This window comes from Phyllostomus discolor, chromosome 12, assembly GCF_004126475.2.
Source record: "Phyllostomus discolor isolate MPI-MPIP mPhyDis1 chromosome 12, mPhyDis1.pri.v3, whole genome shotgun sequence".
Classification (NCBI taxonomy): Eukaryota; Metazoa; Chordata; class Mammalia; order Chiroptera; family Phyllostomidae; genus Phyllostomus; species Phyllostomus discolor.
Window position 1 is genome coordinate 66,328,824 of NC_040914.2, and position 26,569 is coordinate 66,355,392.

Here is a 26,569-nt window from a genome sequence, read left to right on the forward strand (position 1 = left end):
AATAAGCTGGACTGTTCAGGAGCCCATACAATCCTACAACTGTATACCTCAATTTCTGAAGATGAGAGAATTCACTTTTCTTCTTGTTAGCCCTCAAAAGTTAGACAGAAGTTCAATTTACTTGATCCCATCCTTCTCTCTAGTTCAGAGGACAAGGATCAGAGGCCTCCTCTGAGTCTAAAGACCCTGATCTTCTTTCTGTGTCTCCATCATCTTTAATCTGCATCGGACTTCCCCTTTCGTCTTTAAAAGAGAGCTGCTCGTAGCAGGGGAACTATCTTCTAGGGTTCTTTGCCTCAGGGATTGGTACCACCATCAATCTAGTCCCATAAGTTAAGAAGTGAGTCACCCTCCTTGTTATTTCCCCTCTCTTAACCCTAACTTTTACCTTCTCTTGCCAAACTCCAGTTCTTTCAGAGAAGCCAAAATGCGCACGGAATGTCATTCCCCTGCTTAAGTATTTCAGTGGCTTCCCAGCACTTGAAAAAAAAAAATCTAGTTTTCAGTTACAGTTGACATGCAATGTTATATTAGTTTCAGAAGTACAACATAGTGATTAGACAATTAGATACCTTATGAAGTAGTCACCACTATCCAGCACTCTTAACATACAAAATTCTACAGCAGGGCTCACAGTCCTGCATGACCAGCCCCCTCCTGCCTGATCTGGTGGTGTATTTCTTTGGGCATCTGTATTCTGCTGTCATTGCCTTCTCCATGCTCTTTCTTACTTCAGGGTCTTTGCACTAGTTGCCATGCCATGGAAAGCCCTTACTCTTGTTCTTTGATTATCTTCCTTCAGCTCTCTGATCTAATGTTCTCAGGGAAACCTTCCTTAACTAGGTCCGTGGACCTATCCTTCAAAGCATTTACCAGGGTTGCCATTTTACACATTTGTAATGTGTATTAAATGTCAATTTTCCTTACACCTCTAGAAGCTTGATGAAGCTTGCGACCATGCCTTTGTGTTCACCCCAGAATGGCAGTTAGCAAATTGTGGGCCTTCAACTGTTTAAGGAGGTAACGACTTTATAATCCTTCTAGCTTTCATCCTATTTGTCATTTTTCCTGACCCCACAAGCAGTAGTAGTTGTCTACTACTGCTTCAGTTCTGTCCCCAGCCTCCTTGAGGCCAGACAGCTGGCTTCTGCCCACAGCCTACTACTAAAAAGCTTTTTCATACTTGTGACCTCATTAATCCTTATTGTCTTTTCCAAAGGTGCACGATAATAGTACAATGTTGCCTGAAGTCCAGGCCCTTATCTTGACCCTACACCTTCTCCCTGGTGAGATGATTGTTTTCATTTTATTTAACCCCACCTTCGCTGAAGGATGTGTCAGGTGGAAGTGTTTCTTCTGAAGTGCCACCTGGTTACTATCGGTGCCAAGTTTTTCTGGAGCCTATGCTTAAATACATAACAGCAAGAGGGCCAGGTGCTCACCTCTCTCTGAAGTACCTCTCAGTTGGTAATTTTGCATGCTTACATCATTTTACCAGGTAAGGAGAAACCTGTGGAAGTAGAGTGGCACCTTCCTTCCACACCAGGATGCTTACTTGCTGTTTTCCTGAGGTACAGAAGACAAGTCCACTGTTGTATGACTGATTGGAAAAAAAAACAAACAAACCCAGCTGCCTCCCTATGTCAGGGATCGTGGACTCCATTAAAACAGCAGTCTCTCAGCCATACTCTTGTCATTCTTGAATTGAGCTGAAAATAAGAAAATTCTAGCCCTGGCCAAGTGGCTCGGGTGGAGTGTTGTTCCAGGCACTGAAGGGTTGCCTGTTGGATTCCCAGTCAGGGCACATGCCTAGGTTGTGGGTACAATCCCCAGTTAGGGCACATGTAGGAAGCAGATGAATCGATGTTTCTCTAAAAATCAAAGGAAACGTGTCCTCTGGTGTGGATTAAGGAAAATTAAAAAACTCTGGATTGACTATTTAACATGCTATTCCCATTCCATGTCTAACAGGCATGTCAATCTTAACCAAATGTTCAACCTTCCTTTTCAAACCTGGCCTTCCTCAGTTTTTTCCATCTCTGTTAAGTTAGGGCACCTTTCCAGTTTAGGCCCCAAACCTTGAAATCATCTTAGGCTCTTTCTCACAAGCCACTTACCATCAGCAAATTTTGCTGACCACAGGAACACAGGCAGAGCCCACTGACTTGTGTTACCTCACACCCCCCAAGTCTAAGCCAGCATGTCTCCAAACCCACTGCAATAGCCTGAGTCGTCTCTCTGCTTTCACTGTTGCCTTTCATACGCTCACTAGAACAATCCTTCAAAAAACACTCCTTTGCTGGAAACCTAATGGCGCTCCATCTCATTCATAATAAAATACTCCTTTGCATGGCTTACAGGCACCTGTGTGATCTGGCCTTTCACTGATTTTCATCCTCTCCTCATCACACCAGAACCTTTGTGCTTCCTCAAAAATGTGGTCCTCTAGTGTGGATTGCCCTTTTCTCTTAGATCTCTATCGCCAGATTCTTAGTTACCTACAAGGGGTCCTTGCCTGATCACATTTTTGAAGCAGCAGTGTCCCCACACACCTCTTTCTAAAACAGCACCCCATCTCCTTACTCTATTTTTCTTAGTATTTTTTTTCTTAGTATGTACCACTACCAGAAATAATATGTACTTACCTGTCTCATTTGTCTGCTCATCTGAACCTGCCCACCCACCCCCTCTGCCCCAATAATGGAAGTTCCACGAAAGCAGGGACTTGGCTGTTGTTCACTGCTGAGTCTCTAATCTCTTAGAACAATGCAAGGCATTAATATAAATTTGCTGAATAAAACGGTATAATCCTAAACCTTCATCAGGCCAGGAACCTGAGAAAAAAGTTGACATTCCACAAAGGTAAAAGAATGACAAGGCAGGAGTAGAGATAAATGGTTTATTTGGTAACAAGGAACAGAAGAATCCTTAATTCCCTTTTTCTCTATGGTGACTGAACCGCAATAGTCAAATGGAAAGCAATATACAAGAACCCTCTTGCAGTCCTTGATCTTTTGCAGAAGCGCAAAGGTGCCTGAGTGATGTGACTTGCAATTAACGTTTTCTAGACAGAAGTGCCAGCTGTTGTGCTTTCCAGTGTATTAGCAGTGGCTACATTTTCCTTCTTGTCCTCAGGTTTCATGGCAGGAAACAGAAGTACTTCCTACAAGAGATAAATGCATTTTGAAGCAAGAAACACCATTTTTTTCACAGCTGTCCACCCATTCCTTTTGCCTCTGGTTATTGTTACAACAAAAACCCAGAGATTTGTACATCCCAGCTGGAAAGACAGATGTGTTCTTTAATTCAACTCAGTTCCTTTCAATTACGGAGGATGGAAAAGAACACATGCACAGCACTGCCCAGGGGCAGAGTGTCAAAACAATCAATACACATAGGGGTTCTCTGAAAATTTGGCTCCCTCATCTATAAAACTAGGATTAACAACTGTCTGTACACCTCAAAGGGTGGCCTTCAATGAGATAATGCATATAGAGAACTTAACATATTTCTTGAATCCTCAAGAAATGCAAGCACTTAGTATTCCTTCTGCCTCAAATCCTATAAAGTTAGATGCTCTGATCTTCTGCCCGTGGCATTGCATATAAACTCCTTTGCCGCTCCTCCCTCCAGCCCAAAGCCTGCTCCTACTGTTCAGGCCCACCAAGTCCCCTGTCCAACACAGTGGAACTCTTCAGGGCAGTGTGCATGCAGGGCTGCTGTACCTTGATGTTATTGGAATCGGTGAGAAACATGGTGACTCGGTCAATGCCCATGCCCCAGCCAGCTGTGGGGGGCAGCCCGTATTCCAGGGCAGTACAGAAGTTTTCGTCTATGAACATGGCCTCATCATCACCAGCGGCCTTGGCCTAGAAGAGAAGGACCAAACAGAACACCATTCTGGGTTGCATCATCTCTCAGGGTCTGAGTCATCACGTTAAAACACTCAGAGGGATAACCGTGCTTTGGACACCCAGCAATCGCTGGGAATTGGGTTTCCTCGTAACTCTAGGATGGAGCCTGGAGGTCAGGACACATGCAAATTTCTCTGAAATGAAAACAGCTCCACTGCGTGGGGCTCTGTGAGCCCAGTGAGACTGATTTCAGACTCTGATGATTCTCAAGTGTCCTATCCATTTCCTGAAACCACCTGTCAGTGACAGTGTTAGTGCAGGATGTCTATGCGGGCTTTGTCTTCATTTTTTTTTTTTTAGATTTTACTTATATATTTTTTAGAGAGGGGAAGGTAGGGAGAAAAAGAGGGAGAGAAACATCAATACATGGTTGCCTCTTGCATACCCCCCACTGGGGACCTGACCCACAACCCAGGCATGTGCCCTAGACTGGGAATCGAACCAGCGATCCTTTGATTTGCAGGCCAGCACTCAACGACTGAGCCACACCAGCTAGGGCTGTCTTCATTAATTTTTATCTGCCTCTCACCCCTGCCCCCAAAGCCACTTCAATAAATGTACCATCTGAGAAAAATAATGCTCTTGTTAGGCAAACGTATTTTCAAGACAAATGTCACACTCCCCATACAGATGATCAAGCCTGAAGTTCTTATGTGGAAATTCTAGGGCCAAACTAGTCCAGCTCTCAATCCTGAAATGTGAATTCCTCCAGTGAAGCCAGTGGCTTTACCCTTCACTTCTGTTGAAGTCACCGAGATGCAGACAATGACACAGGCCAGGGTTCAAGCTAGTGAGTACAGCCAACGATGAAATACGTGCCTTTGCTCACTCTCCTTCCTTACCTTGGCCTGTTCTTCGAAAAGCTGCCGCTGCCTCATGGGGTCATTCAGCTCAGTGTAGGCATTGCATATTTCCTTCTTCATGACAAAAAGCTCAAAGCGCTCAGTCAGACCCTCTTTAGAGCGGTGCCTGGGGACAAGAGAGTAAAGGGGAGGTTCACTAATAACCTAACATCTGGTGAAAACATAAGAGTTCCTGAATTTCAGCTGACTCAAAAGTGTTACTGAAGCCTGCATGCATTCTCAGCACCAAAGTATTTGGTACAATAGTGAGGAGGGTTAGACAGAGAGACAAGGAACTTCTAATTATCTTCACAAGAAGCCTGTGTGGTCGACTGTTACAATGAACCACACCTCCTGCAGTCATGCCTTCTGTAGTCCCTGTCACAGGTACCGTGGGTTGCCCATATGACTTGCTCTGGACAATGGGACATTGGCAGAGGCTTGATATGTTTGCACACTAGGGTTTATCCTTGTGGAATTGCTTCCTCCTAGAACCCATCTGCTACATAAGAGAGCCCAGGCTATGCTGTCAGAGGCACATGCGGAGGAGACAAAGGTGCCTGGGCAGAGTTCCCAGCTGAAAGAAGCCACCTGAGTTAACGTAGCCAACACTATGCAGAGCAGAGAGACTACTTTTATGCTACCAACTTCTGGGTCGGTTATGCAGCAATGGGTAACGGACACACCATGCTTTATCTTACCATTTTGCCAAAGGGCTCATTATCTGCGGGTGATCACAGATGAATGTAGGATTGATGCACGTCACTTCCAGGAAGTCCCCTACGAGCTTAGTGAGAAAGAAAAACAGAGCTAGAGATCCTTCCAGAATAGCAGTTCGATTGTTTCAGCCTAGGCGGAAGAGGATCAGCTTCCCCTCAAACCTGAAGCTGGGCAGGGAGGGTTTATCATAACCCCCTCAGGATTATATGAGGTAACGTCCATAAGTATTTTACACAGCAAAGATTGTTTATTCTCTTATCTCTAGTTCACCTTCTTAAGGAGCAGGGGGCTGGTTGCCACCGGATGAGGGCATGTACTAAAGTGCATGGCTTTGTACCTTATCAAGGAGCCTGGCTGTGGTTCGAGGTGGAGGGCATTCAACAGCTTTTGCCACACAGATATCATCAAGGATTTTGCGAGTTTCTGTAATATAAATGTACAGGTTAGAAGGGAAGACATTACACTACTTCAGCAAAAAAGTATACAAAGACAACAGTGGGGGAAATGCTAGCCCTGACATAATCTAATCCAGAGCTCAACAGGGAAGGGGGGCATACAACAGAGGAGTGTGTCACTTTACCTTCAGTTTCAAAGAGCTTGGTTTCCGGCAGCTTCACCCCCAGGGCTTTCTCAAGCTCTTCTACCATGCTGATTTTCCGGAAGGGTGGGGTGAAATCAATCTCGTAGGCTTGGCCCTCTGGCCCATCTGGATGGTAGGTGACTTTGTAACTGCCTGTAATGTGCTTTACCATACCTGGGAAAGACATATCATTTAAACAGGACCCACAGGAAGTCCTGAAAGAAGCACACCAGTCCCTGAAACTCCTGTGAAAGACAAAGGAAGCAGGAGGGGTCACCTGAAATCATCTTCTCCGTGATTTCCATGAGATCGTGATAGTCTGCGTAGGCCATGTAGAACTCACAGGTGGTGAACTCAGGATTGTGAGTCATGTCGATTCCTTCATTCCGGAACTGGCGCCCAATTTCATACACCCGGTCAATGCCACCAACCACCAGCATCTAATAACAACACAGGGCATGGTCACGGTGGCTCATCTTAATGGCTCTAGAGAGCTTTCATCTATAAAAACTACAACTTGGTTTTTAAGGCTCAGGCACAATCTCAGGTCCTGACCTAAATGCCAAGTACCTTACTCTCTTTAGGCCTTTGCAGTGGATGGCCATCACTTATTTTGGCTGCCTAGGACCTCTGAAGACAGTTTCTTCCCATCTTGTGAGTGAGCCTCCCCAAGAAAGAAACCTCTATTGGGCGTAGACGCAAGCACACAACTAAAGCTCCCCACCAATCAGACACAACTGTGAGACTGCAATAGGAAGCTACTGAGAGATGCAGACTTTGCACAGAACTCCTCCTGACCAAGGGGGCCAGAGCAATCTAGCTTTTAGAGGCAGTAACTACAGAGGTCCTAAGGGCAGTGACCTGTGCCTAGTGCCAGGGTTATGAGCATGGTAACTGTGTCTAGTGGAAAAGACACTGGGTTCTCCATGGGATGATCTTAGAGCAACTCAGAACCCTCATGATCTCCAAGCCTGATTGTTTGATCCTCCTGGAAACTGAATTTCCTCATATATTTTAATATTTTTCTTTTGCTTAAACTAGCTATAATAGATTTTGTTGTCTGCAACTAAGAATCTTGAATGATAGTCTTTAATATTTACTCTGGTAATCTGAAGGTAGTTATTTCGAACTTCTAGACACAGGTTATTTAAGAACTATAAAGTATAATGGGAACTAAGGCATGTTAGAAGAATCTGTAAGATTCTTCCTAAGAAGGACACTCCCTTTGCCCTCTGACCTGCAACACTGCTGATCTTGTAGAGAAATTCTGTCAGTCTTAACACCCACAAGCCTGACAAAAGTAGGACATTCTCCTGGCTGTTCTACCCTCACTATTCCTCTTATTGCTGACTGCACCTGTCTAACCAATGGTTTCCCAGCATTCTGCTGTTCTAAGGGAACAGGGCATCTTCTTGATTACCTTATGGTAGAGTTCCGGAGCGATTCTCATATACAAATTCATGTCCAGCTCATTGTGGTAGGTGATAAACGGCCTGGCCACAGCTCCCCCCGGGATGATGTTCATCATGGGAGTTTCAATCTAAAGGACAGGGGGAAACATTTCTTAAAGGTACTCACATTAGAGGCCTTGAGGAAAGCTCATGTTATATCCCCAAGTAAAGGTGAAGTTCAAAAGTAACGTGCAAGTACTTGACAAAAAAGTAGAGATAGCTTGATTTTCCAAAATAGTTTCAACTTCTATTAAGACCAAACACCATTACCATAGTACCACAGTTCCTTGCCATAAGAACTCTTGTTTTTTATCAATTAGCTTATGGTAAAATTGATCTTATATGTAGTTTCGCTTTAAGTCACAGAATCTATTGATGATGTTAAGGAAGGATTTACTATACCATAAACTTTCATTAGCTCTAAGTGGGAATTTAAATGGGGAAAAGCTTTTCTCGAGTGCAATTTATTACCTTTTCAGTATTTATTAAAAATTTAACTGCTTATATCCTTTGACTTACTCTACTTCTAGAAATTTGTCCTACAGAAACACTTGCACACGGGCACAAAGATGTTCATTAAAATATTATCAGAAAATCAGCAGCTTAGAGAGACACATGCAAAGGTTTCAGAACATATTAGGTGGGAACCCCCCCCCCCCAAACAGGTCCATCATAATATATATATGTGACTTAATTTGTGTGTATAATTTTTTTTAATTTATTGATTTTTAGAAAGAGGAAGAGAGAAAGAGAGGTTGGGGGACACAGAGAGAGAGAAGAAGGGAAGGAGTGGGGGAGAGAGACACACACACATATCAGTATGTTCTTCCACTTTTTTTTATGCATTCACTACTTATTGTATGTACCCCGACCAGGGATTGAACCCGCAATCCTGGTGTATCAGGACGATGTTCTAACCAATTGAGCTACCTGGCCAGGGCCATGACTTCATTTATATTTAAAGAAAATAAAACCCTTCCAAAATGTGTACCCCATCTACAACATGCATTGGCATATATGTAAACATGCATAGTAAATGGAGAGGAAGGATACATATCAAGTGCAAGTTTGGGGAAGAAAGTTGGTTGGGAGAAATAAAAAGGGGACTTCCAGTTTTGGTTCTACTTACTTCTTTACTTTTTGAATTTATTCTACAGTAACATACATTCATCTTTCTCATATAATTAAAAAATATTTTTCAAAAATGTTTTTCCTGCTTTGGCTAGCATGGCTGAGTGGATTGAGCATCAGCCACAAACTGAAAGGCCACCGGTTTGATTCTCAGTCAGGGTACATGCCTGGACTGCGGGCCAGGTCCCCAGTTGGGGGAGTGTGAGAGGCAACTAATTGATGTTTCTTTCTCTCTCACACTGATGTTTAAGAGAAAAAAAAAGTTTTTCCTAAAAAATATATTTTTTAGTTTAAATAAATTCAAAAATTTTTTAATGCTACCGGAAAGCAAAATGAGTTGATTACACATTGCATGTGGTATCATTACAGTATGGATGGCCTTACCCTGCCTTTATCTTAGAAGTCTGCCTTCCTAATCAGGATACTACATAAACAAGGTGGTATGTAATGCTGGCAAGAAAGGGGACTTTTCATTGAGCATGAAGGATACTGACACAGGACATGCCTTAAAAAAGGGAAGGGAAGGAACAGTAAGAGGCAAGCATAGCAAGGCAGTCTATCATGTCGGGAACTCTCCATCACCTCTAGGAATCCCAATTCATCCAAGAAACTTCTTATATACGTGATGATCTTTGAGCGGATGATAAATTTCTGCCTCACAAAGTCATTCAGGATCAAGTCCAAGTATCTCTGACGGTATCGTGTTTCCTAAACCAAAAGCAACAGAGATCACTAACACATCTGATTCAATGGTATGATAAACCACACCGGAAGGTCACGAGAGCTTACCTTGTCTTTGAGGCCAAAGTGAAGATGAGGTAACATATGCAAGCAAGGAGACAGCAGTGTGATCTCATAGGGAATGATGCTCAGCTCGCCCTTCTTGGTTTTCCCAGGATTTCCCCGAACTCCAATTATGTCTCCCCGACGCAGTTTGTTATTGATATGAATAAATTCTTCTTCTGATTTATAATTCCTGAGTAAAAGGAAAATGTAATTCAGTATACAACATTCTTAGTTAAAACTAACCACTGGTTTACTCTGGAACCTTCACTAAACTGTTAATGTCTAGTTAATGCGAGCCCAAGAAAAATCTCAGATTCAATATCAACTATTAAAAAGTAGTATCTGCCTGGCTGGCGTAGCTCAGTGGATTGAGCACGAGCTGTGAACCAAAGTGTCCCAGGTTCGATTCCCAGCCAGGGTACATGCCTGGGTTGCAGGCCAGGTCCCTAGTGGGGGCCATGTGAGAGGCAAACCACACACTGATATTTCTCTCCCTCTCTTTATCCCGCCTGTCCCCTCTCTAAAACTAAATAAATAAAATCTTAAAAAAAAGTAGTATCTTTCATTTTTAATTGCTACACAAGACAAAAACAGTCATTATTCTCCAGGTGACCACATGGCCTTCTCTCTCTTCAGCTTTACCCAACCATATCCCACTTCTTCTAACCTTAAATACCAAGAGGAAAAGAAGACCACACAGAACTTTTTCCTCAACTTCATTGTTCTAGTCCAACCCAGAAACTATATAATTGGATACTTCTATATACCTGGAATTGGCCATGACTTGCAACTTGACCCCCTCTCCCCGAAGGTCATAGAAGATGAGCTTTCCCCCAGATGCTCTTTTGGCATGGATTCTACCTAGAAAAAGAACAGCAAAAATACTAAGTGCCAAAAAGGTTCCCTCTATATTTTTTTTGTATCTGGCACAACATATACTGGAACTATTTGATTTTAGACAGAGGCCTGAGCCCTGCCTTTGTCTTTATGACAATGCTGGATCCCCATTCCAACCAGTTAAAGATGTTCACTGGATTCCGACAAGATGACACTGTGGTGGCGGCATGGATATTTTTGGATCTCCTATAATTCTCACATAAAAATAGGAAGTAGAACTAGACAGGCAAGGCCAAAAAGCCACTGACAGAATTTATAACAAAATTATGTGGAAAAATATTTCCAAGAATCCCAAAATATAAGCAATGGGGCAAATCACCGCCAATGGAGCAACAGAGTCCCCACATCTCTATGTGGGAGCAACGGGGGGTGTCCAGTGGGTCTGAGAACTGGAAATCTCCCAAATACCCACAGGTATTCACTGGAAAATGTGGCAGGAAGACAGCAGCCAATACTGGGAGGGGATCTGCCTACTGCCTATGAGTGAGTATAATGGGCTGCATTAAGGTCGAGGGGATGAAGCCCTTTAGTGTAGCCTGCAGGAACTCTCTGTTTAACAGCCAAGGATCCCTTCTAGGACAAAGCCCCACAAAATTGAATAAAACCAGGGAAACACACAAAGGAAAGAAAAGGTCCAGCAAAAATGAAGGGGAAAGGGAATCTGGAAATCTCAGAAAGCAAACTGCTGTATTTCTGAACATTTCACTAAAACAAGAGAAGAGAGCCCTGGCTGGCGTAGCTCAGTGGATTGAGCTCGGGCTGCGAACCAAAGCATCGCAGGTTCGATTTCCAGTCAGGGCACATGCCTGGGTTGTAGGCCACGGCCCCCAGCAACCGCATATTGATGTTTCTCTCTCTCTCTCTCTCTCTCCCTTCCCTCTCTAAAAATAAATAAAATCTTTAAAAAAAAATAAAAATAATAAAATCATTAAAAAAACCAACCAACCAACCAAGCAAAAACAACAGACAAAAGAGGTCAGTGAAGTTGGAGTCTTCCTACCTGCTACCTTTAAGGTAATGTCACTCAGGTGGTCGCCAGGCTGCAGGTGACTGTATTCTTGGATGAAGTGAGTCAGCGAGATGTCTACATGGAACTTGTGTGGGTATGGGTCTTCCCCATTGACCTTTAGTTGCTGGACTGCTTGGCTGCGGATCTTGTAGTATTGCTATTTAAATATAAGAACAAAAATGAAAATGCCTTTGAGAAGCTGAACCTGGTCAGACCAGTGGCCCATCTAGCAGAGTACTGTATTCTGCCTCGAGTGCCCCCAATACACTAAGGTTTCTTTCACTGCCCCACCCCAATAACCTTGAAATCACAAAATTGGATATGGAGTGAGATTTGCACCTAAAAGCAAGATTCAACAAACAGGAAAAGTGGAGTTCTATCTAAAATAATAAGCCTGATTGGTACAGGTGGCCTTATTTACCAGTTTTGTGGACACATCTGCGTGGTGAGTCACTTCTTTCCCACTTTCTCACTCACATCAGACTTTTCCCTAAGGCAGGCCCATAGGGCTTGGAGGATTGTAGAAAAAGAATATTATGTAATGGGGGGTCAGCAAACATTTTCTGATGTAGCTCTTCAACTCTGCAACTTCAGACATTTGTTAAAAAGTAGGCATGGCTGTGTTCTAATGCAATTTTATTTACAACACCAGGGAGGAGGGATGAGGGGGAGTGGACCTGGCCTGCAGACCAGCTTACCAATCTCTGGTCTAAAGTATACCCTAGCCCATCTTTAGGGAGACACTTTCTCTGGGGCTGCATCGAGGCCCAGCAAATTCCAAGAGGAAGATTAATCAGTCACTCTGAAGTACTAGATTCTTCTAAGTGCTTGCTGACATCTGATGAGAAAGGGCTTGTGTTTTTAATCAGATGGAGGGGCAGGCTCTCCCTGATCCTATGGTCCAGTAACTTATGGTCCAGTGCCTATTCCAGTCCTTATTTTATCTTCTTAGTCATTGGTTCCCAGGGATTTGCAGAAGCCCCATCAAAAGCCTCCCTATGCCCGTCAGGGTGGTGGTCCAGGGGACTCACGTTTGGGTCCAGGCCCTCTTCCTCGGCACCCACATCATTGTCAGTGGTGTGGTTGGTGGCAGCAGCATTGGCCTGACTTAGTTGTTTCTCACTGAGCTCCTTCTGCTTGGCTTCCTTCTCTGCTATTTTCTTTTCAGCTTTCAGGCGTCTCTTGAGCTCACTGTTGGGAAGATGAAAATGTTCAATGTGATAGCTGCCTGAAGGGCCCTCTACTATGTTCTGCCCCATAGCCCCTTGTCAAAAATATGAACAGCCTGGGGGAAATGCTCTTGCTCAGTTTTCCAACCTCACTTCTAGTCTCTTGGTTGCTAAATTCTATACATGAGAGAGATAATCTACTTTCCAGTCTGAGGTCCATGGTAAAAAAACAACAACAAACCACTCCTACATATTAGCTTACAAGCTAATTAGGCTAGGGAGTCCCTCAAAGCTAGGTCATCCCCCAAGTCAGTGGTAGAAGGCATTTTAGTTGTCTGGTATCTATCCTTTGTAGAATATGAAGTTCCTTGAGTACCAGACCTGATATGATAAGGCACAATCTCCAGTTTGCCACTCCTCCCTACCACTCCAAGGAGTGGGCTAGTGTGAAGTGGGAAAGGGTGGCTTTTCAGAGTTCAGGGAGACACTCCACTGATACTCTCTCCCTGAGAACTGAAGGAGAGATTAGGCCATTGACAACAGCCTTCAGTATTCATTAGTCCCACTCTGCCCACTGAAGCCTGGCTCTGACAACAAACTGGATAGAACAGTATACAAAGTGGCATAGCATAGGGGGTAATATACCATCTTTAGAGTTAGACTTCCTGAAACTAAATTCTGACAGACCTACCTGTCAATTATGCAACCTTGGACAAGTGACTTAACTTCCCTCCACCTTGTAAAATGGGTAATAGACAACCCCTACTCCTCCAAATGTTATTGTGAGGATTGAGATAATGTATGTAAAGAGATGACCCTGTCCCTAACATACAGCAAGCATGCAAAAGTGAGCTATTACAGGTATCCCTCACTATCTTAACCCTTTATTCTCTGTATGCAGGACAGAAACCGTACAGATTTGGTCAAACTCTTGGTACTTGTCATCTGAGAATCAAAAAGTAAAGCAATTAGCATAACTTGGTATTTCTTATGATCTGACACCTTGCTATGTGAACCCAGAAATCAAGTAGATTTGGGTGGAGAGGGACCTCCTCATTAGTCAAATAAAATTGATCATTCTTTTAAACCACCAATGATAATAGTGTGTTGGGCCTATTGTACTATAATTCAGTCAGGGACCAGGTAGTCCTGGTTCTCCCTAGCATTAATATAATAAACCCATTCAACTATGTGTTGCTCTTTAAATCAAATCAATCCTAAGGAGAATCCAAAAAGGTTCTGAGGCTAGAAATAAGACTGCAAGCCAAATTAATCTCATCAGCAAACAAATTCCAGAAAGACAGGAAAGGGAAAACAAGTTGAACTAGAAATTCTTTATTTATACAAGGGTTTTGTTTCAGCACTGTTCTAGAATAAGAAACACAAGTCATCTCAAGAATTTAAGGACAGAAAATGGGAATTTATTAAAGAGAAAATGAGAAAGGACTATTTTTTGGTAGTAAGGTTTTATTTCCTTAGCAACAAGGCCAAAGACTTAGCCAGAGGCTTAACAGAAAGGACCTAAGTAAGGGGAGGACTTTTGCTCCCAGAACAATAAAGAAGGTAATGGGCACCAACCTTCTTTTATTAGAAAGTGGCTTGTCCTTGTGAAGCGCTGTTAAAGGAGCAAGTAGACCCAGTCGCAGCTCCCTCTGCCCCCACTGTGCCCAGGAGGTTTGGCGCAGGGACCCCCTAACAAGCCTTATAGCAGCTTGCGTCAACATGGCAGAACACTTTGGAACTAACGATTACCACCACCTAACAGGAAACACAGAGATGTGGTGTCAGATGGGACAGACAGTATACATAAATGCAACCAGCACTCCTACTCCTATGGGTTGGGGGAGGGGGAGGCTGCAAAACTTTTTTGTGTCCCATTTTACTTATGTAACAGCAGCCTTTACTCTGCTGCTACTGGACCTGACAGTGTTCTCAATCCTGTCTATGGTAAATACAGGCATAACTGGGGTCAAAAGTCAACAGCAAGTCAATCAATGGCTCACAGGTATAAATGATCACAACATTCTAGAAAATGGGAGACAGGATCTAAAGCAGTGTTTCTGAAGCCCCTGACGTGGTTTCTCTTTTGGCAGTGGAAAGCACATAAAATGCCACTGTCAACTGCAAACTCTAGATGAAGCTAAAAGCAAGCCACACAAAAGCATCTGAGTCAAGGATAAGACTTGTTTAAAGCTCTAGGAATAGGAGGAAGGGAGAATTTCAAGAAGGGACTTAAACTGCATTATGTTTATATGTTAACACTGGACAGCAACAGAATTACAGGGATCATGTTCGTAACTGCATTCAAACAAATTTGGCCATTCATTTGGAAATGAGTCACCTGTCAGGCAGCCCATCTGTTTTTTAAAGTTGGAGAAAGTAACTGGCACGGAATGATGCTCACTAAAGATTTAAACCAAGAAAGTTGCAAAAAGAATAAGAATAAAAAAAGTTTGCATAGTTCCAGCACAGTGCCTGACACACACAAGTTGCTTTAAAAAGTGGTAGCTATGATTAATCTAAGCAAAGTCAGTAGATAGGAACTGGCCAGTTTCCTCAATTTATCTTTAAATCATACTTTCAACTGGAGACCTTGCTTAGGAAGTATCTGTGATTTACAACCCTAAAGTTCAATTGCTGAAGTAACAGATCAAAGTCCAGTCAATCTTCCCAAAGTCAAGTCCAAGACCAGGTTCCGAACATTGGAGATCCATCAGGCACTCCCAGGACAACATATTAGGGTGTTATCAGACCATAAACTGAGGTATTTCCTTTTTCATTTTTCTAGAATATTTAAATAAACTCAAAGGACACAAAACCCCCCCCATCAATTTTTACTAGTTGAGTGCAATTCCATCAGGGCTCAGAAGAGAATTGAGCCTTAATGCACTAAAGCAGCCATTACATGTAATGAATGTTTTACATGTAATGTATTAGGAGAGAATACTTCTCTCCTAATGCTTCTGGAATGGTTCTATTTTATTTTAGAGAGGGATAGGGAGGGAGCAAAACATTAGTGTGCAGTTGCCTCTCACGTACCTGCTACTGAGGACCTGGCCTGCGACCCAGGCATGTGCTTGACTGGGAATCAAACCGGTGACCCTTTGGTTTGCAGGCTGGTACTCAATCCACTGAGCCACACCAGCCAGGGCTGGAATGGTTCTATTTATTTTATGTCCCATTCTTGGGAATATTGAGAAAAGTCACTCAAATCGTTATCTGTGTTCTGTGAAGAACCCTGGTTAAGAGGGAGTGTGTGTATGTAGAGAATACAAGACAGTTAAAAAGGATGGCTCATCTGGATTTATTTATATTTACCTTTACACTCCAAGGATTTGGGGTGATTAACAAAGTTATACTCAGCAGCTTGGTGTGCCTAGTTGAATAAGACAGTCCCCACTGCAAGACATTGGTCATCCCCTCAATACTCACAGGCCCTTTGAATAACCCCTGTGGGTAGGATAGAACTGAATACTTTAACATTGGGTTAGCTAGAAAGCTTGTTTAGTTTTTTTCCATACAATGGTTCTACTAGTGCTTAGTTGTCTTTAACTTTATCTGAAACAATTTTTTGTATTGTGACAGCTGTAGTATCAGCATGCATTAAAAAAATTGGTGAATTTTTGTGCAGCCATTTTAATACTGAAGATGGAAGGAAATCAGCAATATTTTCAGTGTATTATACTTTATTACCTCAAGAAAGGTAAAAACCCAACTGAAATGCAAAAAAAGTTATGCAGTGTATGGAGAAGGTGCCGTGACTGATGGAACATGTCAAAAGTGGTTTGCAAGGTTTTGGTACTATTGACATTTTGGCCAAATAATTTTTTGCTGTTTTACGCACTGGAAGACGTTTAGCAGTACCCCTTTCTTAGCAGTAAGAAGCTAAGAGCGGGAAGCCCAGATTCAAAATATCCAAATCAATAAAGTTACTGATGAAAATGAAAAATGCCTTTTATTTTACAGAAAAAAACTAAACGGACTTTTGGGCCAACATACGGTTCAGAATGGCCTAGTGAGGCCAAGGAAAATTAAGATCTTACTGAAAAGGTAGAGTAATTAGCCCTGGTTGGTGTGGATGGAGCGCTCTCCTGCGAACCAAGGGGTTGCTGGATTCCCAGTCTCTACATGCCTGGGAGGCGGACCAGCTGGGGCGGGGAGAGCACGAGAGGCAATCACACAGTGATGTTTTTCTCCGTGTCTTCCTCCCTCCCTTTCCCTTTCTAAAAGTGAATAAATAAAATTAAAAAAAGGGAAAAGCTAGTGTATTTAAACCAACATTTCTCCGGCCTTCTTATTGGAGCGTAGCTCAATAGTAAAAGCCTTTCTCAGGACCAAGTTTCGCTTTCTAACCACCTTTCAGTTCTCCGCCTTCTCTTTTTTTTTTATTGTTGTTCAATTACATTGTTGTTACATTGTTCAATTACATTTATTTTTGTCCCCATTTCCTCCCCATCGGCCCTTTCTTATTCCAGGAGTCCGACAGGTGGGGGGGACCTTACCAGCCCCAAGTCCCATAGCAAGCTGGGGCGTGTAGTTTCGGGGCGTACCCGCTAAGTTCCTAGCGAGCCCGCGCACAAGAGAACCAGCAGGAAGGCCCCAGGCAACACCGCTTCGGCCGGAGCCTAGAGACACTTCCTAGTCCAGACGTTCCGGCTGCAAAGGCCTTAGTGACCGCAGCGACACTTACTTTTTGCTCAGTTTTTCCTCGCCGCGGTCCGCGTTCACGTCAGGTCCCTGCAACGTAGCCATGCCTCCGCTGGCCGGAACTGAAAAGAACGAAGAGCACGGCGCAATTTGTAGGTCACGACCGGAAGCCCCGCCTCTTCCGGGGAGAGGGGGCGGTGCTCTGTGCGCTGCCGCCTGGCGGGGGCGGTGAAGGGTTTCGCAGCTGCCGCCGGGTCGGAGTAGCACCTCAGGTCTGTGAGTTTTCGGGGCGCTAGTTCTTCTGGCTCCTGGCGTCAGCTATGGCGGAGGCGATGGATCTGGGCAAAGACGTCAACGGGCCTACTCATTCCTCGACTCTGTTCGTGAGGGAAGATGGCAGCTCCATGTCGTTCTACGTGCGTCCCAGCCCGGCAAAACGCCGGCTCTCGACGCTCATCCTGCACGGCGGTGGTACCCTGTGCCGGGTGCAGGAGCCCGGGGCCGTGCTGCTGGCCCAGCCCGGGGAGGCGGCTGCCGAGGCCTCGGGAGACTTCATCTCCACGCAATACATTCTGGACTGCGTGGAGCGCAACGAGAGGCTCGAGTTGGAGGCCTATCGGCTGGGCCTGGCCCCGGTAGCCGACCAGGCACCGGAAACGAAGCCGGGTGCTCAGGCTGAGGGCGCTGCCCCCGAGTCGGAGCGGCAGCCGCCCACGGGGCGGGTAGCCTTCACCGATGCGGACGACGTGGCCATCTTGACCTACGTAAAGGAAAATGCCCGCTCGACCAGCTCTGTCACGGGCAACGCCTTGTGGAAAGCGATGGAGAAAAGCGCGCTCACTCAGCACACGTGGCAGTCCCTAAAGGACCGTTACTTAAAGCACCTGCGGGGCCAGGAACATAAGTACATGTTGGGGGATGCCCCAGTGAGCCCGTCCTCCCAGAAACTCAAGCGGAAGGCGGAGGAAGACCCGGAGGCTGCCGATAGCGGGGGTGAGGCCTGCTGCCGCGAACGTGCGGTCCCTCTGCCTGCACTTGTGCTGGTCGTGGCGGGTCGTCTCACACCCTTCCTGTCTGGCGTCCATTTTCGCTCCTTTGGTATCACCCGCCGGCCCCTCCCTCTTTGACATCGGGGTGCAATTGCACTGTTTCCTAATTTCAGTTTCCTTTTCCAATAACTGAGATATTGCCATGGTCTGATAGTCAAATAGTACAAAAAAGTACCATAAAGTTCTCCCCTTCTAACCACCATTTAGCTGTCCAGTTTTCTTTCCCAGAGGCAATTTGGGGAACCAGCTTCTTGGGTATGTTTTAAGAGATATTTTAAAGACTCATCCTGTTTTGTTTTAGTAAGTCTAGTCATCATACAAAATGATTATTACTTCTAGGGAACAGGAGGGAGGGAGAGAAACATGGAAGAGTTGCCTCTCCCACGGAGCGGGTGGCAAGATTACACCTGCAACCTAGGCTTGTGCCCTGATTGGGAATCTAACCTGTGATTTTATCTGCGACCATCTGCGGGTTTCAACCAACTGAGCCACACTGGCCAGGGCCAGTTATAATACTGACTATATTGTCTATGATAGCGATTTTCAACCCTTGTGGGCATACGGTGTTCAGCAAGAATTTTTAGAACAATTTGTGACTAGTCAGGAACACTGACGTCTTTTTCCCTTAGATTGTGAAATTAAAAAATGACAATAGCCAATACAACGATAGCCAGTGAGTGTGAATGAATCAAAATTATACCTACTTTTTGGTCAGATTGGCAAAAAATAAGTTTTTTGGCGTGCCGCAGAATTTTAGTAATTAGTTTACGTATGGCATGAGATGAGAATGGTTGAAAATTGCTGCCCTGTGCTGTACAGGACATCCTGGCAACTGACTTTTGAACCTCTCAATCTCCCTTACCTATTTTGCCTGTGTCTCCCATTCCACTCCTTTCTGGCAACCACCAATTTAAAAACATTTCTCTTGTGGTCAGGTAGATTCAGTATAAATTATTTTAAAGGCATGCCAGATTAGTTTATTTTCTTGTTTTTGTTTTAATTGGTATTCGCACAAGAGGGTTCTGGTCAATTGGAAGTTATTTCCTGGTCTCATGGGTGAAATGAGTTTCTAACACGGTTGAAAACGTTAAGATTCAGGTGTGGTTTGTACTCAGTGCAAAACTTTGAAGATACTTCCTTTTATGTAATTATGGCTATTGACATTTCAAATTGATAGACCCCCTTTTTTTTTAAAGAGGCATGCTCCCCCCCACTTTCCTTCTCTTCCTAATATGACTATTCCTTGTAACAGTTGAAGTCTGGGGAGTCAAAGTCTGTTTCTCCTGTTCAGTATGCTTTAGTAGGAATTTTGTTTTTGGTAAAAGTGACATTTCAGATTTATTCATTCAACAGATATTTGAGTGCCAGACACTGTTATCCTGCTGGGATGTAACAATAAGTAAAAGTCCCTGTGGTCATGGAGCTTAACATGCTAGCTGGGAAGTGGTAAGTGCTATAGAGAAAAATCAGGGTAAAAGTTGGGGAGGAGGTCACTTTCTGTAGGGTGTTAGGGAAGGTGTTACTTGATAAGCTGTTACTTGAGCAAAGACAAATAAGGAAATGAAAGTAAGCCAGGTGGTTATCTGAGAAAGTGTTCCAGATAAAGTGAGTAAGTGCAGAGGTCTTGAGGTGGAGATAGGTTCTTGGAGAAACAAAGAGATAAGTGTGGCTGGAATGGAGTAAGCAAGAGGGGGAATTCTAGGAGAGGACAGGCCTAGGTGTAGGGGTGAAGTAGATCATGTAGGGACTACTGGCAAGCCATTTGTGACTTGGGACAAAATTAGCCTGGATCCACCCAATTCAAAATGGTGTTTTGATGATAAGATATGTAAATATAAAAATTAAAATCCTAAGATGACTAAGTGAATTTACTTTTTAATATTAGCATAGTGATAATCCTGAAACCAAGAAGACTAAGAAAAAGTTTTCTATTAATTATTTAAAATTAAAAGCTTCTCATGATAAAGTCAGAGGACAAACTGGAAAAATAGTCCCAATACATTGCAACAGAGTTAGTTTCCTTAATGTCCAAAGAGCAGAACTTAGTAACTAAAAGAAAAAAATAGTAGAAAAATGAGCTAAAGAAATGGAACAAGAAGTTTCCAGAAAAGGAAATAAGTAAATGCCAATAAACAAACACAGAAATGCTGTTATTAAATAAATGTAAACTAGACCCTGAACAGAGGACCAGATAACTGATGCCTGGACTTCTGACCCATGGAAACTGGAATAATTAATGTGTCTTGTTTTTGTCTTTTTGTTTGTCTTTTTTTAAAAACAAAAGTAAACCAGAACAAGGAAATGTCATATTTTATGAATCAAATTGGCAAAAATTAACAAAATGGGTAATATTCAAAGTTAGTGAGGTATATGAAAACAAGTTCACACATACATTAATAGAAGGAAATTGGTACTATTTCTTTGGAGGGCGTTTTGAAAACATCTGACATTTAAATTGTATGTTCCCTTAAACATGGCAATATTGCTTCTAGGAATTTGCCCTACATGTATACTCTGTACATAGAAAAAGGGTACACAGTGAAAAGTCTCCCTGCTACACACCCTTTCCCCTAGTTCCCCTCCCAGAGGCAACCACCACTCCTATCCTTGTTATGTGTCCTTTTTGCTCATAATGGTGCTAATACACTAGAAGTCAGTTTTTCAATTTGCTTTTTATTTTAAAGACTTTATGTATATATTTTTAGGGAGAGGGGAAGGGAAGGAGAAAGAGAGGGAGAGAATGCATGGTTGCCCCTCATGTGCCCCCAACTGGGGACCTGGCCCAAAACCCAGGCATGTTCTCTGACTGGGAATCGAACCAGTGACCCTTTGGTTGGCAGGCCTGCGCTCAATCCACCGAGCTATACCAGGCAGGGCTGCTTTTTTTAACTTAATGGTATATCTTGAAGTCTTTGTGTCTGTGCATTGCTTTGACTTATTCTTTCCCTGTTGATTTCATTACATTATGTGAATGAACCATAATTTGTTCATTTATTATAGAAAATTTCAAACATTTACAAAAGTGGTATAAAACCGTATGTTCCCATTACCTAACTTCACCTGATTATAGCTGATGGTCAGATTTTAAAAAATATTTATTCCTTTCAATCTAGACTTTTGGGATTATTTTGAAGCAAATGCCAGGCATTATACCGTTTTATCTATTTGAGCATATAGCTCTAAAAGATAGGTGTTTGTTTTTTTAATTACTATTACAAGATTTATATAAAAGAAAATTGACTTATTTTTGTGTAGAGTTCATACATTTAAAAATTTATTTTACTTTTTTTATTGTGGTAAAATATACATTACATAAAACTTACCATTTAGCCAGTTTTAGGTGTTCAGGTACATTCATATTGCCAGGCAGCCATCACCACCATCCATTTCCAGAACTTTTTGATTTTCCAAAACTGAAACTCTTTATCCATTAAACACTTTCCTCCATTTTTCCCTCTTCCCAGCCCCTGACAAATAGCATTCTGCTTTTTGTCTATGAATTTGATCTCTCTAGGTACCTTACATAAGTGGAATCAAACAACATTTGTCTTTTTGCATCTGGCTTATTTCACTTAGTACAATGTGTCAGAATTTCATTCCTTTTTAAGACAAAAATATTCCAGTGTATATCTATACCACTTTTCATTTGTTCATTGATGGATGGACAATTGGGTTTGTTTCTGTCTTATGGCCATTGTGAATAATGTTGCCATGAATATGAGTATAGTAGTATTTGTCTGAGACCCTGCTTTCAATTTTGGGGGTAAAAACCCAGAAGTGGGATTGCTGATTTATAGGGTAATCTTGTTTAATATTTGGGGGAATTGCCATACCATTTTCCAATTATGTGTTTTAATACATGTGTAAATTTATATAAAAAAATCAGGATACAGAACTGTTCCATTACAAAAACCTCCCTCATTCTGCTCCTTAGTATTTTTATTAAGTGGAAAAGAGCTTAGTAAAATCCTTGGAGAACAAAGAATAAAGGTGAATCAGGAGGAGGTTTAGCTTTAGGGGGCTCTCCTTTGTGTTGATGGTATGGTAGATTGTGGTGCACCCCTTCTGTCCAGCTCTGTCTTCAGTGGCTGGGAGAGCTGCCTTGCCCAAAGTCCTGTCATTTGAGGGCGACTAGTATCCAGTGACTGATCTATATACAGCTGTAAAATCTTGGCTTCCTTGCCCCAACTGGTCAACTTTGAAGGGCCTTCCTAGCTTCAGTTGGGGCCTTGGTATTCTTTCAGAGCTCAACTTTTCTCTGCCCATCCTGCTTTCTTCTCTTCAGTGGGGGGTCTTCCCAGGTACACTCCCTAATGAAACCTTATGTAGTAACCTTAATCTTGGGATCTGCTTCCTAGAGAACCCAGTTTATTCCACAGTTAATTTGCAAATTCATCAATATAAGACAAAAATGAGTTAAGCTTGAAGAATATTTTTATTTTACATACCAGAACCTGGAAAAATTATTATTGGATAGTACAACTTTTCAGAAGCAAGAGTAGAAATTATTGAGCATGCATATATTGTGTTTTTCTTATCTTTTTGATCAGAAACAGATGTCTTCTAATGGAAAAAAAAGTACAGGCTCACTTTTGATCAAAAGCTCACAAAGTATGCACTATATTTTTGTTTTCTGTAAAAGAGACCCATTCTAATCTAGTGCTATTCTTCTCTGTAATAGAACCACAGAATAAGAGAACTCCAGATTTGCCTGAAGAAGAATTTGTAAAGGAAGAGATCAAGGAGAATGAAGAAGCAGTCAAAAAGATGCTTGTAGAAGCCACCCGGGAGTTTGAGGAGGTTGTGGTATGTTAACTAGATTTAACTTGTTTTTTCTGTACCTCCATTCTTCTTTGAAATTGTTCACCCAATCTACCCTTTTTATACACCCAACTCCTGAAAGGTAAGAGAAGTTCAAGATGGAAGAAGAAAGTGGAAATTGGGACTGACCTATGTTCTAGGCATGTAGATTTTAATTTTTGGCAGGAGAAATTGAGGGGGAGAGTTAGAAAAGTTGGGGAGGAGGATTCTGAAACAGTATAAAGCATTCCATTTTGAGTACTTTGATCTCAGTATAAGTTTTTCAAAGTTAAGAATGGATTTATCTTTTAAAAATGTTTTTATGCTTCTTTTAAAAGATTAATTTTTTTAACCAAACAAATTTAGCTTTTTGTGTGTTTAGAGCTTCGTGGGAAATTTTTAGCTCTTCCATATTCAGTCTAGCTTCTAATACTCTGTTGGAATCCCATATTTAACCACTGTTATAGAGAAAGACAGGAGCCTTGAGTAAAATAATGAGTAATTGGAAAAAAAGCCAAATTATATGTGCATATCTTCTCCAAGGAAAAAGATATGCATATACATATATTTTTTCATATTCACTGTAGCTTCTAATGTTCTATTGGAACATCATAGTTATTTATACATATACACACGCAAAAATGCACATATGCACCCCACCTGCACACACACTCTTCCTTACCCTATCACATGCATGCATACATACATATATACACACATCCAAGATAAGAATAAAGATAAGAAGGAACATAAGATAAAGAATAAACATAAGAAAGAACATGGCATGTTAGAGGAACCGAAGGAAGTCTAGTGTGATTGGAGTGCAAAGGGCATGGAGGCGGTAGGTGGGAGAGACCAGATATTGCAAGAGTGTTTGTAACTGGGTAGTTAGACTGGTTTTGTTTATCACTTTCTTTAGGTGGAGGAAAGCCCTGATTTTGAAATACACATAACAATGTGTGATGATGATCCACCAACACCTGAGGAAGACTCAGAAACACAGCCTGATGAAGAAGAAGAAGAAGAAAAAGTTTCTCCACCAGAGGTGGGAGCTGCCATTAAGGTTATCCGACAATTAATGGAAAAGTTTAACTTGGATCTATCAACAGTTACACAGGCCTTCTTAAAAAATAGTGGTGAGCTGGAGTCTACAACATCTTTTTTAGAGTCTGGTCAGAGGGCTGATGGGTATCCTATTTGGTCCAGACAGGATGACTTAGATTTGCAAAAAGATGATGAGGATGTCCGAAATGCATTGGTGAAAAAATTTGGTGCTCAGAATGTAGCTCGGAGGATTGAATTTCGAAAGAAATAATTCACAAGACAATGAGAAAAGAGAAAAGATGTGGCAGATGAGGTGGTAAAAAAATTTTTGTGACCATTGAACTTTAGAGATTCTTATATTGGAACTGACAGTTGTCTTCTGACCAATGCTGTCATTACTCTGTGAGTCCTAGATTTTGCAGCTACACAGAGTTGTGTAGGAGGATAAAAATAAAAGATACTAGATGTATTTAGAGCTGTCCTTGGCAGTATCAGTGTGTTTCTGAAAGGAAAATATAAACCAGAGAGAGGCTGGTCAACATAGTAATCTTTTTTTTGGAATGGAACCTGTATTATATTGGTGACAGGAGCTAGTGACCAAGTCAGAGGAGAATAAGGAGACAGGTCTTTTCTGGAAGTGTGAATAAAGAGCCTCCTGTCCTTTGGCAGATGCTCCTCTAGATTGTGACAGATTCTAAATCAAGAACCTAGAAATATGGAAGGATTTCATTACCAGGCCTTGAACATGGGCCATCCCATACCCTTGCATCTTTTAGTGAGCTTGGGTTTCTAAACTGCTTTGAAAACCCCATGGGTTTTTTTTTTTTTTTTTTTTGCTGACAATATTTGGGGACCCTGTTCCTTGACGGTTCTTTTCTTTGAGTCCTATCAGTCAAGTGTCTAGCTTGTGTTTCTTCACTTACTATCTGGTTTTGTTTAAAATACAAAACAAGAGTCTCAAGAATAGTCTTACTTGGGTATTAGTAATAAGTTTTTATTTATTGAGGGTAGTTTTGTGCTAAGGCTGTGTTAGATTTAAAAATTAGTGGACTAATTCCTCTTTGTTGTGTTGTTTTTTATTATTGAAAATAAATGGAACTTTGTATTTGAGTCTCCAACAAGTGTTTGATTGTATTCACAAAAACTTTAAAGGAACTTCATAAAGGAACTGACATTTTTGCTTGTTAATTAGATGAATAATCAATAAAGTGCTTCTATTTTGGAACTAATAGACCATTAGAAACATGCTAGTTCTTCTGGATGGAGCAATGAGAAGACCTGTGTCAAGGACTGTGAAAGATGGCAAAATAAGGTAAATTGCTGAGAGAAGCCAATCAGGAATAATCAGGAACCATCAGGTGTATAATAGGTGGTGTCATTGTGCCACCCACATCCTCTTTCATGCACATGTACCAACAGGTGGCATGTTACCAACAGGAGTCCTGCAGGCACCTGCTTGAGGCTCTCTCTGCTTGAAGTGCTGTGGATTAGTTGGCTTTCAGCTAGTGGTACGTGAGAATTTAAGGATGTATACCCAGCTTCCTTGCTGACTAGAAAAATGACACAACTGAATACGTATTGGAGCAATACCCCATGAGTTGGATAATGGTTTTCATGCCATCTTTCAAAGGTCCCCAGTAGAAATACATAGTTTCTCACAGTGGTAATTGGGTTATGAATTCATCCTACATAGGCGTCCTTCCCTTGTCTCACATCCCCTCTCCCTCCTAGTATATCCTTGAAACACACAAATTCTGTCTTTAGAGTCTGCTTCTGGGGGATCTCAGCCCAAATCAACATGCTTAACCTTTCCCTGTTCCTCAGTCTGTTGGAAGGTAAACCACTCCCAGTAGTAACTACTTTGCTACTGTGTTAATTCTTCAGTGGGGAGGGTGATGGGCATTTGATGTCATCTAGGATATCTATACTATAGTAAAGCTACCACAGCCTATTGACTTCACAGGACAAGCAATTCTAGTTTCGTCAAAGGCGAAAAAGCGTCTGGTTTATTATAACCACACTCAAGAGACATATTTAAACAAAACACATACCAACTTACAGTGCTTCTAATAAACAACTAACTTTCAAAATATCTGGTTTTACAATTTTTCTGGTTTCATTTCTTGGACTGGGAGATACATGTGGGAAAAAGTTATGAGAAATATTTTTGGCAACACAGATTTAAGCAAGGAAACTTAGTTGGATCTTAATGGTTAATGGCATTGACTCCAAAGATAAGCTGTTCAAGTCCTGAAGTTGGGATATCTCTCCCTTGAGTTGGGTTTTCTTTTCTCGACTTCATGAACCTGGCCTCACTTTTCTGCTTGTGCCTTGGGTGACATCATTTCTTTCTTACTGTAGCCCTTAAATTTTGGGCCTTACTGTTCCTCCCCCACCATTCCACCACCTGACCCCATACTTTAGCCTTTGAAATTTTCTAGGCCTTAAATAACTTGTACAACTTTATTAGTGGTAGGAACATTTCCTTTCTGCCCCTTTTTTTCCTGCAGCAATGGGTTTTGCTCCTGGT

The 26,569-nt window shown here is 42.2% G+C and overlaps 2 protein-coding genes across 3 annotated transcripts; one reads left to right on the forward strand and one right to left on the reverse strand.

Moving 5' to 3' along the window:
• Window positions 1-2,885: 2,885 nt before the first annotated feature.
• On the reverse strand, window positions 2,886-17,334 carry KARS1 (lysyl-tRNA synthetase 1). Of its 2 annotated transcripts, XM_028501740.2 has the most exons (15): window positions 17,190-17,313; window positions 14,078-14,257; window positions 12,362-12,521; window positions 11,322-11,487; window positions 10,192-10,285; window positions 9,428-9,614; window positions 9,221-9,346; window positions 7,477-7,596; window positions 6,334-6,496; window positions 6,057-6,230; window positions 5,814-5,899; window positions 5,458-5,543; window positions 4,757-4,883; window positions 3,726-3,869; window positions 2,886-3,163 (listed from the first exon to the last, which is right to left on the reverse strand). In XM_028501740.2, exons 2-15 carry the CDS (start codon window positions 14,221-14,223, stop codon window positions 3,065-3,067), a joined length of 1,878 nt encoding a protein of 625 aa, XP_028357541.1. In that variant the 5' UTR covers window positions 14,224-14,257; window positions 17,190-17,313; the 3' UTR covers window positions 2,886-3,064. The 2 variants fall into 2 exon arrangements, with proteins under 2 accessions (XP_028357541.1, XP_028357542.1); XM_028501741.2 differs by lacking the exon at window positions 14,078-14,257 and having other exon boundaries at window positions 17,190-17,334.
• Window positions 17,313-25,157, forward strand: LOC114488186 (TERF2 interacting protein). Its single transcript, XM_028501855.2, has 3 exons — window positions 17,313-18,139; window positions 22,877-23,001; window positions 23,915-25,157. The coding sequence occupies exons 1-3, from the start codon at window positions 17,467-17,469 to the stop codon at window positions 24,308-24,310; spliced, it is 1,194 nt and encodes a 397-aa protein (XP_028357656.1). The 5' UTR covers window positions 17,313-17,466; the 3' UTR covers window positions 24,311-25,157.
• The last annotated feature ends 1,412 nt before the right edge of the window (window positions 25,158-26,569 follow it).

Excerpts from the sequence above, each read along its gene's own strand:
- LOC114488186 (XM_028501855.2), top strand. The coding sequence starts at position 17,467 with ATGGCGGAGGCGATGGATCTGGGCAAAGACGTCAACGGGCCTACTCAT. Across the intron at positions 18,140-22,876 it reads GGAGGCTGCCGATAGCGGGG|AACCACAGAATAAGAGAACT; the intron begins GTGAGGCCTGCT and ends TCTCTGTAATAG. Across the intron at positions 23,002-23,914 it reads GGGAGTTTGAGGAGGTTGTG|GTGGAGGAAAGCCCTGATTT; the intron begins GTATGTTAACTA and ends CACTTTCTTTAG.
- KARS1 (XM_028501740.2), bottom strand. The coding sequence starts at position 14,223 with ATGTTGACGCAAGCTGCTATAAGGCTTGTTAGGGGGTCCCTGCGCCAA. Across the intron at positions 4,884-5,457 it reads ATGAGCCCTTTGGCAAAATG|GCACCGCTCTAAAGAGGGTC; the intron begins GTAAGATAAAGC and ends TCTTGTCCCCAG. Across the intron at positions 3,164-3,725 it reads CCGATTCCAATAACATCAAG|GAAGTACTTCTGTTTCCTGC; the intron begins GTACAGCAGCCC and ends TATCTCTTGTAG.